The sequence below is a fragment of the Amblyraja radiata genome, chromosome X (genome assembly GCF_010909765.2).
Source record: "Amblyraja radiata isolate CabotCenter1 chromosome X, sAmbRad1.1.pri, whole genome shotgun sequence".
NCBI lineage: Eukaryota > Metazoa > Chordata > Chondrichthyes > Rajiformes > Rajidae > Amblyraja > Amblyraja radiata.
This window is the reverse complement of record NC_045999.1, coordinates 7489503-7501568: the sequence shown is the minus strand read 5'-3', so window position 1 is coordinate 7501568 and position 12066 is coordinate 7489503. Positions and strand designations below refer to the sequence as shown.

At 45.2% G+C, this 12066-nt stretch overlaps 1 protein-coding gene across 3 annotated transcripts in view; it reads left to right on the top strand.

The window, feature by feature from the left end:
• Positions 1 to 12066, top strand: part of man2a2 (mannosidase alpha class 2A member 2) — a 59396-nt gene that overhangs the window by 16033 nt on the left and 31297 nt on the right. For all 3 annotated transcript variants that reach the window (XR_004410432.1, XM_033014963.1, XM_033014964.1), the window contains exons 3-7: positions 3164 to 3308; positions 4387 to 4558; positions 5920 to 6047; positions 9176 to 9349; positions 11169 to 11355. Coding sequence is in view for 2 of the 3 variants with exons in the window: in XM_033014963.1 (XP_032870854.1) it covers positions 3164 to 3308; positions 4387 to 4558; positions 5920 to 6047; positions 9176 to 9349; positions 11169 to 11355 (806 nt within the window). In the remaining variant the exon portion in view is untranslated. The remainder of the gene's footprint in view (positions 1 to 3163; positions 3309 to 4386; positions 4559 to 5919; positions 6048 to 9175; positions 9350 to 11168; positions 11356 to 12066) is intronic.

Sequence of the window (12066 nt, the reverse complement as noted above, 5' to 3'; positions counted from 1 at the left end):
TCAACGGTACATCATTGAGCATTGAGCCGACAAAGGCAAGTTCTGCAATGGGCACCAACAGCATGAAACAATGTAAACTTGTTCACTCCAACAGAAAACAAACAATGCTCTGTAGCATTTAAATAGTTTGTCCACCACCGATTTTCCGGCGACTGGTGCTCCGGCACCATTTTTAACCCGGACAAAATTACGGGAGCGCACTATGAGAGAAATACTCCTTACCCCCACACCCCGGAGGTCCCGCTGAAAATGTGGTGCCTAGGCCGGGTGAGGCAGCTGATGTCGACTTCATCGAGACTTCCACGCTGATCGGTGGGTCGAGTTTGCCCCTTGCGGCCAGGGCTCTGGAACTCCGGCCCGGCCGGAGCCAGCAGATCCATTCCCATAGCCGACTTCGGAGGCCGATTTAGCGTGCAAGTATCTTGGCCCCTAGACGGACTGTTGTGGTGCCGTTAGACTCCTCTCAGAGGCCATGACCTCTGTTAGTCTGATAAAATGGATAATCCAGAAAGGCTTTGGAACAAAAGGATCCTGAAAATGGATGGTGGACTTGTATTAGGAGTTGAGAAATGTTGATGTTATATCACACAAAGGGTCGTGGATGTGTGGAACCAGCTGCCGGAGAAGTTCGTTGAGGCAGGGACTATTGCAACGTTTAAGAAACATTTAGACAGGTACATGGATAGGACAGGGATATGGGCCAAATGCAGGCAGCCGGGACTAGTGTTGGTTTCTTGGTCCTCCAAAATATTTCAAATGGAATTTAAACTGGAGGTGGTGAAGGGAGGGCTTAAGCCAGGAAGGGTTATTGGGAAGAAAGAGTTGGTGGGACATGTTGGCCGGTGTGGGTAAGTGGGCTGAAGGGCCTGTTTCTAACTTGTAAAACTTGATGCCTCTATGTTCCAGGCGACCCAAGCACAGTTGCCGCAGACAGTTAGAAAGCAAGCAGTAAGCCTTTATTAGAAGTAAATAGTTCACAAGTGAAGGTGTGTTAACTGCAGTGATATAGGGCTTAGGTGACATAATACTCAGAGTATTGTCAACAGTTTTGGTCTTCTTTCCAAAGAGGGGGATTCTTGCAATCGAGGGAATACTGTACAAAATGTGTCCGGCTGGTTCCCAAGCTGGCTGGTCTGTCACTTGAGGAGGAATTGAGCAGGGTTGACCTTTTTGGAAGAATGAAGAACCTCGCTGGAAATAAACGAGGCCCTTCCAGGGCGTGATGGAGTATATTTGGCGGGATGTTTCTCTGGCTGAGGTGTCTGGAGTTTGGATTCAGATCACAAAGTAAGAGTTCGGCTTGTTTAGGATTGTAGTGAGGAGAAATTTCGTTACTCAAAGGGTGGTAAATATTAGGAAGCTGTGGTGGTTTAACCGTTGCTTGCATTTTGAGCAAAAACAATACATTTCTAGATATTTAAAAAAAATTGGGGGTATGAAATACAGCATGAAAATGAAGGTGAAAGATCATTAAAGTTGATGGACAAATCCCCCTCCTCCCACCCCCCTCCATGTTTCTTTAGTACTTGTAGATCATTTGATACAATATAATGCGTGAATTTGTTCCGTTTTTTCCAAGGGCGTAGGTTTTGTGAGATTGGATTTCTGTGCATGAAATTCTGTGCATTGGATCGCATCTAGATTTACTCGAGTGCTTTGCTCATCATGTTTATAGAGTAGGTTAAAGCAAGAGCGTCTGAAGTAATTGCAATCAATACTAAACGTTTAGCAGGTATAATGGGCTTCTAAATTTGCAGCAGCTTTGAGGATAAAGTTGGGGAATGGCTCTGATTGAATTGGACTTGATGAATTGAAATATAGGCTCCAACTCTGAATTTTCTGAACCACCCTTGACATGCTTCTCATGCCAAAGGTTGTTTTCACTCCTACCGTTTTCTTGCGGCATTGAGCATGTGTGATGTACGAGATAACTTGAGATTAAAGTAATGCTCAGTCCACCATGACTATGTCCTTTGGGAAGCAGACACTTCAGAACTTAAAGCTTTCATTTTAAATTACTGCTCGCGTTTCCTTCTTGATGCTGTTTGGGTTCCGAATCAAATTGTCTCATGGGGAGAGACATAAAATTAGAATTAAAGCAATTAAAGCCAACCTTGCCACTGTCAAAAGTCATGTAATCCTCACTGATACTTGGAATTAAAGTCTTTATAAGACCATAAGGAATAGGAGTAAGTCATAAGGAATAGGACTAGAATTAGACCATTAGCCCAATCAAGTCTACTCCGCCATTCAATCATGGCTGATCTATCTCTCCCTCCTAACCCCATTCTCCTGCCTTCTCCCCAAAACCTCAGACACCTTCAACCAGTTACCTGATCCTGCAGCTTGTTTGGGGTGTGAGTAGATGAAGAGAAACAGGAACATGTGGTCGCCTGGGTTGTGTCTGAATTTTTGGCTTCCTCGTGTTCCCCCTCCCATGTGTCTGAATTTAGGCAAGTGAATTTCCATCAGAGAAGATTAACTAGAATATTGCCAGGATTCGAGGGCCTTAGCTATTGAGAGAGGTTGAGCAGGCTAGAACTCTATTACTTGGAACGCAGGAGGATGAGGGATGATCTTTTTGAAGTGTACAAAATCGTGCGGAATAGATCGGGTAAACGCGCCTCTAACCCAGACTAGGGGAACTGAGAACCAGAGGATGAAACAAAATGAAACAGCTTATATCACAAACAACTCAGCAGGACAAGCAGCATCTCCTCATGCCTTTCCCGCTGGGTTACTCCAGCATTTTGTGTCTACCTTCGATTTAAACCGGCATCTGCAATTCTTTCCTACACATTGAAAACGAGAGGACAATGTGAGAGGGGAAAGATTAAATAGGAACCTGAGGGGTAACCTCTTTACACAAAGGGTGGTAGGTGTATGGAACGAGCTGCTGGAGGAGGTAGTTGAGGCAGGTACTATTGCAACGTTTATAAAACATTAACACAGGTATGTGGATAGGATAGGTTTAGAGGGATATGGGCCAAAAGCAGGCAGGTGGGACGTGTGGATGGGACCTGTTGGGCAGTTTGGGTCGAAGGGCCTGTTTGAACACTGTATGACTAAGTGCCCTGGGTCACTGATCAGTTGCTCACTGTCGATTTAGTAATTTGAGGCTCAGGTGCAGTCTCCGTACTTGTCTGCTTCTCCCGCTCTACAGATGCTGGATGTTTATTCAGCCCTGAAGTTTGATAACGTGGATGGCGGGGCTTGGAAGCAGGGCTTTGACATCTCCTACGATCAGCGCGAGTGGGACAAAGAGCCGTTACAGGTGTTTGTGGTGCCCCATTCCCACAATGATCCAGGTGAGAGAGAAGCGCGGAAAGACTTCTAGAGTTGTCTCAAATGTATTTTGTGATGGAATAACAATGGTGATGTTTTTTTTGTGTTACTATATATTTTTTAAAATGCTAATGCCGGCTGTTTATAAAAATAGTCGTTTGTCTTAGGTATCTGTAACTGATCGATATAATCTTGTATCCTTTGACAGCCTCATTCGCTTTTTGTAACTACACCAATTTTTGTGTCATCCAGAAACGTATTAACTGACTCATTGACATTTCCATCCACGTTGTTGATTTATATCACAAACATCAGAAGTTCCAGGACAGATCCCCGCGAAATACCACTGGTCACAGACTTCCAGTTACAATGACATCCTTTCCCTATTCCCTCTGTATTCTATGGGTATACCCATAGCACTATGAATCCAAACTACCAAGTAATTGGACTCAGAATTGGTATCCCGTGCATCTTAAACTTCTAGATTAGCCTACCTGAGGGATCTTGACAAATGCCACACTAAAGACCACATAGGCAATGTCCACAGCCCTACCCTAGTCGATCTCATTGATCACCTCCTCAGTAAACTCAATCAGGTGTGAAGGGTCTCGACCCAAACGATCACCTATTCCTTTTCTCCAGACGCTGCTGACCCGCTGAGTTTCCAGCTTTTTGTGTCTATCTTTTGTAAAGCATCATCTCCCCTGGACAAAGACCACACCTGCCTGTCCCTAATTAGTCCATTCTCTTCCAAAAGCGAGTACACCCCATCCCTATGGTTCCTCTCCAGCAGCTTCCCCTCCACTGATGTGTGACTCACTGCCCTATCATTTCTAGGATCATCCCTATTTCCATTCTTAAACAAAGGATCGACATTGGTTTCTCTCCTCCCCTCAGGGAGCTGGCCTGTGGCCGGCGAGAATATTGTTCATCTGATTGTCGTTTGCCATGGATTGTCATATTCACCCACCCACACAGTTTCATTACTGGCATTCCTGCATGTAAAGTACTACCAATCGTTTCTGAGAGATATTTTAAAAAAAAACATGCTCCAGCTCCACATTGGTGCCCTGAAAGTTGTAATCTGATTCTCTTCTACAGGGTGGATTAAGACATTTGACAAATATTACTTTGACCAGACACAGCATATCCTGAACAACATGCTGATGAAGCTCCAGGAGGACCCAAAGCGACGCTTTATTTGGGCAGAGATCTCCTTTTTCTCCAAGTGGTGGGACAACATTGATACTCAGAAAAGGGCAGCTGTCCGTCGGTATGTGGGAACAGGAGCTTTTTTCTTTTGAATGTGTTGCCTTGCGTTGGCCGCAGGTCCCAGTCGCCCTCTCATGCTGTAGTCAGTCATCCAAACAAGTTAAGGACCTGTCCCACTTTCACAACCTAATTCACGACCTCTGCCGAGTTTGCCCTTCACTCATACTCGCAGCATAGTCGTCACAAGGTCGTAGGTAGGTCGTGATGCTAGTCGTAGGTACACGTGGCATCAAGTAGGTCGGGGCGTTTTTCATGCATGATGAAAAATGTCCACGAATAAAAAAGGTCGTGAATTAGGTCATGAAAGTGGGACTGTCCCTTTAGGCTGTTTTGTCGACAGAGACGGTATGGGTCAGCCTTTCTGATGTCTCATTGTCTTTGTGACCATTCTGGGAGAGGTGGCGAAGACTGATCAGATCATTCCGTATATCCTCACCTCACAACAGAATCGAGGACGGTGGAATCGAGGACAAGGGGGCACAGTTTTACGGTGAGGGGGGGAAAGATTTAACAGGAACCCAAGGGGGTAACATTTTTACACAAAGGATGGTGGATACATGGAACGAGCTGCCGGAGGAGGTAGCTGAGGCAGGTGATATTGCAACGTTTGAGAAACATTTAGGCAGGAACGTGGATAGGATAGATTTAGAGCAGTGGTTCTTAACCTTTTTGGCACCAGTACGCGCATACGCGGACAAAATACTGTATGTGGTATGTACCTTTGTTAGGTTCCTAAACATGGGCTCAACAAATTGATATGTTATTTGTGTCCCCTTTCATGACCCCCGGCAAAGCCCCAAACAACCCTCATAGGGGATCACGATCCCAAGGTTAAGAACCACTGGTTTAGAGGGATATGGGCCAAACGCAGGTTGACTAGTGTAGATGAGACATGGTGGTCGATGTGGACAAGTTGGGCCTGTTGGGTCTGTTTCCATGCAGTACTACACTATGACTCTAGTTGCTATTTGGCCCCGTGCCAGAAACCAATTGACAAAGGACAAAGGACATTTATTGTCACATACACCAATTGGTGCAATGAAATTTGAGTTACCATGCAGCACACAAATAAGATAAACACAACACTATAGAATTTAACATTAAACATAAAAAACATCCCCCCACAGCAGAATCAACATTTCCCACTGTGAGGGAAGGCAACAAAGTTCAGTCCTCTTCCTCTTGTTCACCCAATTGTAGCCAAAATTAATTCAGCAGAATCAATTATTGGATATTGATGCTGCTTTATCCTGGGAACTTATTTCCGTGTAGGGAAGCATTAGTTAACTTCACTCTGTCTTCCAGTTGACTTTGTGCAGCATGTGATTTATTGCCATGTCCTCTGTTTGTTTGTGTCGCCAGGCTGGCAGCTGATGGTCAGTTGGAGTTTGTGACTGGAGGCTGGGTCATGACCGATGAAGCTAACTCTCACTACTTTGCAATGGTTGATCAGCTAATCGAAGGACATCAATGGCTGGCGAAAAATATTGGTGACTATCTACATTGGCAAACCATGGATTTGATGCGCAAATGCATAGTGGGTCTGTCCCGCTACGCAATTTTTTTGGCGACTTGCCGGCACCCGTCATAGTCGCAGCAGGTCTCCGAAAATTTTCAACATGTTGAAAATACAGCGGCGTCGAGAAAAAGGTACGACTCTTTGGGCGACTACTCACGGCCATACAAGCATCACCTCGCGACATGTCGACACGTGACGCCTGTAGGGTCATGAGTAGTCGCCCAAACAGGGTACCTTTTTCTGATCGCCGCTGGGTTTTCAACATGGGTTTTCGGAGACCTGCTGCAACCATGACGGGTGCCGGCAAGTCGCCGAAAAAATCACCTGAGTGGGACAGGCCCTTAAGGATCTTACGAATTGTATTGAGATGCGGATGTTATTTCCTGTCAAACTTGCAAGAATATGAAGTGTTTAAGAAGGAACTGCAGATGCTGGAAAATCGAAGATGCACAAAAATGCTGGAGAAACTCAGCGGGTGCAGCAGCATCTATGGAGCGAAGGAAATTGGCAACGTTTCGGGCCGAAACGTTGCCTATTTCCTTCGCTCCATAAATGCTGCTGCACCCGCTGAGTTTCTCCAGCATTTTTGTGTACCTTGCAAGAATATGAATCCTGAAGTAGGTGTTACCACTGTCAATTACAAACTATTTATGAGAAGATGTTCTCCATTCACATAGAGGAACGCTCCCTCCACAGTGTGCTATCAAATCCTGTCATGGTACAACACACAAATTCTGCCAGGGCATGTTTGATGCAGAATATAGTTGAGGCATGTGCTGTAATCTTGAGCAAAAAGCAAATTGCTGGATGAACTCAGCAGACCAACTCTTTATGCTGTAGAGCTTCCTCAACACCATTGCATCAAACACTTCCAAGGCAAGTCAGCATGGGATTGATGCAGAGTAATGATACACACAAAATGCTGGAGTAACTCAGCAGCTAGACATAAAAACAGTTTTTTTCCACGAGTAGTAGCTCTATTCAATAACCGAAAATCCTCCTTTTGCTTTATGTAATTCACATGTTTAATTGCTGTTGTTTTATTATTAATGTTTTATGCGTCATTCTGAACAGTTCCTGTATGTCATGTTGTCACTTGCGGGCGGAGCACCAAGGCAAATTCCCTGTATGTGAATACTTGGCCAATAAATTTATTCATTCATTCATTCATCTCCAGGAAAAAGGGATGGGTGACATTTCAGGTCAGGACTCTTCTTCAGACTGGAGAAGGGTCCCGACCCGAAACGTCACCCATCCTTTTTCTCCAGAGATGCTGCCTGGCCCACTAAGTTACTCCAACACTTTGTGTCGATCTTCAGTATAAACCAGCACCTGCAGCTCCGTGTTTCTATTGATGTAGAGTAAATCTCCTTATGCACTGTTCCTTCAAATATTCCGGGGATGGTGCACAAGCGATGGGAATTGTGTGATCACACATTGTGGGATCACCTTGCATCATTCCCACATACCCCTCATATCTTCAGATGCTGAGACAATACTCTGTGGACTGGATAATTGGAGGTGACATCACTCCGAAGAAGCTTAAGACCATCCAAAGCCAAACTGACTGGAGAATTACAGCATTGCAGAGATTAAAACCTATTTGACCCATTGGATCGTCAAGATTCCCGTGAAAGCCAGTCTTGGCACAGTTGCTGTGAGGAGGAAGGTGTGAGTTCAAGTGCCTGGACTTGAGCAGATCCATCCAACCCATTGCTCCACTCAGTGAGAGAGTGCTGCGCTGTTGGAGGTGTTGTCTGTCAGATGAATGTTAAACTGAGACCGTGAATCTGATCTCGTCACAAAGGGTCCTATTACACACTTCTGAACAGGAGCCAGAGACATATCTTTTTTATACTGGACGATACTTATCTCTCAATTACATCTCACAACACAAGCTGATTAGCTGGTTATTTTCCAGCTACAGTCTGTGGGAGCTTGCAGTGCACAAAATGGCCGTCGTGCAACCCGCAGCTGCTTAAAAGCTATTACAAGTCACGTCAAGTTTATTCGTCACATACACATACGAGATGTGCAGTGAAATGAAAAGTGGCAATGCTTGCGGATTGTGCAAAAAAACCGACAAAGAGAATGGAACAGAATCACATATTCACATATTGCATATTTATGGGAGGGAAAAAATAAAAAAGACACCACACAACAGTTCAGTAAAGTTAGTCCCTGGTGAGATAGGAGTTTACAGTCCTAATGGCCTGTGGGAAGAAACTCCTTCTCACCCTCTCCATTTTCACAGCATGGCAATGGCGGCGTTTGCCTGACCATAGCAGCTGGAACAGTCCGTTGCTGGGGTGCCATTACAGTGGCCATAATGGTTTTCACCATGCTGAGAAAGTGTGCAAGATGTTGTCTAAATGAATGTTTCAATTTTTTAGTTTTTACCGTGCGTCTGAGAGTGCACAGTGAAAGAAATGCTCAGTTTCGCTCATTTCTACGATTCATGTGAACAAGGGCAATTGGAATGATGCGAACCACAGTGAACCCAGGGGCAGAGGAGTTCATTCATTTGTGGTGGTAAGACTGGAAGGAGAGGAGTTGTCCGATTTTTAAAGTACTTCTGGAAATCCAAACAAAATTCCCCACAAATTGAAGCTGGATTATTACCTTAAACTCATTCTACTTGGAAGTGTTATAATGTTGTTAGTAGACAAAAATGCTGGAGAAGCTCAGCGGGTGAGGCAGCATCTATGGAGCTAAGGAAATAGCTCCTTCGGGGTCTCGACCCGAAACGTTGCACACTACTAGTTATCAAACATTGAAGGTAGACAAAAGTGCTGGAGAAACTCAGCGGGTGAGGCAGCATCTATGGAGTGAAGGAAATAGGCAACGTTTCGGGTCCCGAAACGTTCCCTATTTCCTTCGCTCCTTAGATGCTTCCTCACCCGCTGAGTTTCTCCAGCATTTTTGTCTACCTTCGATTTTCCAGCATCCGCAGTTCCTTCTTAAACAAAATGTTAGTGGTATTTTATGCATGGAACATGGAATGAATGACTCCTACTAAGTTCTGTATTATTTAACACTCTCGTTGATTCGATGTGTATATATATATATATAATGAGTTCCTGTATTTTGGATCGGCAGGGGTGATCCCACGATCAGGATGGGCGATCGACCCTTTTGGACACAGCTCAACCATGTCCTATCTGCTCAAACGTTCCAACCTGACCAGTATGCTCATCCAACGAGTGCACTACTCCATCAAAAAACACTTTGCAGCCACCAAAAGTCTGGAATTCATGTGGAGACAGACTTGGGGTAGGTGAGAGCCGCTCAAGCAATTCAATCCTGTGGATTTTTGAATGCCGTAAATAAATGCACAAGCGTTGGGATAAAAACAGAAAATGCCGATTTAAAACTCAGCAGGTCAGGCAGCATCTGTGAAAAGAGAAGCAGTTAACACACCGGGACTGAGGCCCTTAGTCCCCCCCGGTTCCAATAATTTCCTGTGGCGATGTTGCTGTTAGCAAAGATCCTATAGCGGAGCAAGATGGACCACTCCTGCTAAATGCAATGGGCTGACGTGTAGTATGCAATGGAGCGGAACCTGGGCCTTTATTTCATCCATTTCAGTAACCCGACCCGACTCGCAGTGTAATCAACGTTGCGGGGGAACAGTTTGTGTTAATAAATTATAATTCTGAAAATGAGGAGAAGATTTTTCACAAAGAACCTTTATTTTTACGAGGATGTTTCCGTAACCGGCTTCCGTCTCCGCACTAGTATCTTTGCTCCGCTGTGATGGGATCTTTGGGGCGGAGACGGAAGCCGGTTACGGAAATGGGGCCGAAAATTACCCGTGAATCTGCCCATGACCGTACTACGTCTTTTTCGTTGAGTGGTCTATCTTGCTCGCTGTAGGATCTTTGGCTGTTAGTATTCAGCAGGTAACGTGGGGGAGGGATGAGTAGAATAAAGAGAATAACGGAGAATAAAGTTGCTACTTTGTCCAATGCTTTGTTAACCATTCTAGTAAATAAAGAGGGAACCAAAGCCAAAATGATGACGGGTGTAAATGGCGGTAAAGAAGTGAGTTACATAAGGTTGAATAATTTGATGGTACACGAAAATGCTGGAGAAACTCAGCGGGTGCATTATTGAATAATTTGATATTGATAATAAATTGAATAATTTGATATTGAGTTAAAGCAGCAACATGAGAAGATGAGGTATTAGAGTCATACAGCGTGGAAACAGGCCCTTCGGGCCAAAGCTAGAATTTCATTGTCCACATGACAATAAACTCGCTTGAATCTTGAATCAATATGTCTGTAGTGCGGATGAATCGATAGCACCAGAGCTTTAGAAACTGTTGACGAGGTGGAGGGCACCCAAAGTGTCTCAGCTGTCAGTGGAAGGGATTGGACATGGGGAGAAAGAACACAAATGCTGGAATTGTGCGCTAATTCCTTTGTGTCCAAAAGAAAACTCTTCCAGTTACTGATTTGATCTGTTCCAATTCATTATTGATGTCTGATGAAAGGTCTCGACCCGAGACGTCACCTGTTCCTTTTCCCCCTCAGATGCTGCCTGACCTGCTGAGTTGCAACTGAGTGACCCGCTGAGTTTAATAATAATAATAATAATAAATACTTTATTGATCCCCTCAGGGAGATTCAGAACGTTACAACGAAAAATGTTCAGAACGTCACAGAAAGTTACAACGAAAAAAAGCATTGCAGATAGACACAAAATGCTGCCGCATTTTGTGTCTATCTGCAATGCTTTTTTTCCGTTGTCCCTTCTAGGTCAGAGGGATTGAAGGAGTGGGATGCTTCATGTGCATTTTTTGGATTCCTTAAAAATAAATGTTCTGGCTAAGACAAGAATTCAGATTCAGATTCAACGTTTATTGTCATTGTGCAGTGTACAGTACAGAGACAACAAAATGCAGTTAGCATCTCCCTAGAAAAGCGACATAAATATGAGCAATAAATAAAACTATTTACGTGCATACAGTCAGTATTTTTTCCTGGTGGGAGGAGTGTCCGGGGGGGGGTGATTGACAATCACCGAGGTACAGTGTTGAGTCGTGTAACAGAATTGTGCTTCCTTCCCGCTCTCATTGTTTTTCCAGACACTGACTCCAGCACGGATATTTTCTGCCAACTGATGCCCTTCTACAGCTACGACGTCCCTCACACCTGCGGGCCTGACCCCAAGATCTGCTGCCAGTTTGACTTCCGCCGCCTCCCTGGAGGGCGGATCAGCTGTCCTTGGAAAGTCCCACCCAAGGTGATCAATGATGACAGCGTGGCAGAGAGGTAGGAGCTGACGTCATGGACTGCTTTGGGTTCTCCATTAGGCTCCCTCTCCCTCTCCCCCTCTCTCTTCCCCCTTCCCTCTCCCCTCTCTCTCTCCCCCCTCTCTCTCCCCCACTCCCTCTCCCCTCCCCCCTCTCCCCACCTCTCTCTCCCCCCCTCCCTCTCCTTTTCTTCACAGATGCTGCATGACCCTCCTGAGTTACTCCAGCATTTTCTCTCTCTCTCTCTCCCCCCCTCTCTCTCCCCCCCCTCTCTCTCCCCCCCTCTCTCTCCCCCCTCTCTCCCCCTCTCTCCCTCTCACCCCCCCCATCTCTTTACCCCTCTCTCTTCCCCCCCCCCCCTCTCTTTTTAATAGTTGTGTGTTTCAATCTGAATTGAGTTGTACTTGCTCTCCATTCATGGCTGCTAGCCAAGTCAAGTTTATTTGTCACATACGTATACGAGATGCGCAGTGAAATGAAAAGTGGCCAAAATTGCTGGAGAAACTCAGCGGGTGTGGCAGCATCTATGGAGCGAAGGAAAGAGGCAATGTTTCGGCCCGAAACGTTGCCTCTTTCCTTCGCTCCATAGATGCCTCCACACCCGCTGAGTTTCTCCAGCAATTTTGTCTACCTTCGATTCTCCAGCATCTGCAGTTCCTTCTTGAAAATGAAAAGTGGCATCAGTTCCAATTTGTATTGCTGTTGACGCTAAGTGAAGTAATTGTCCATG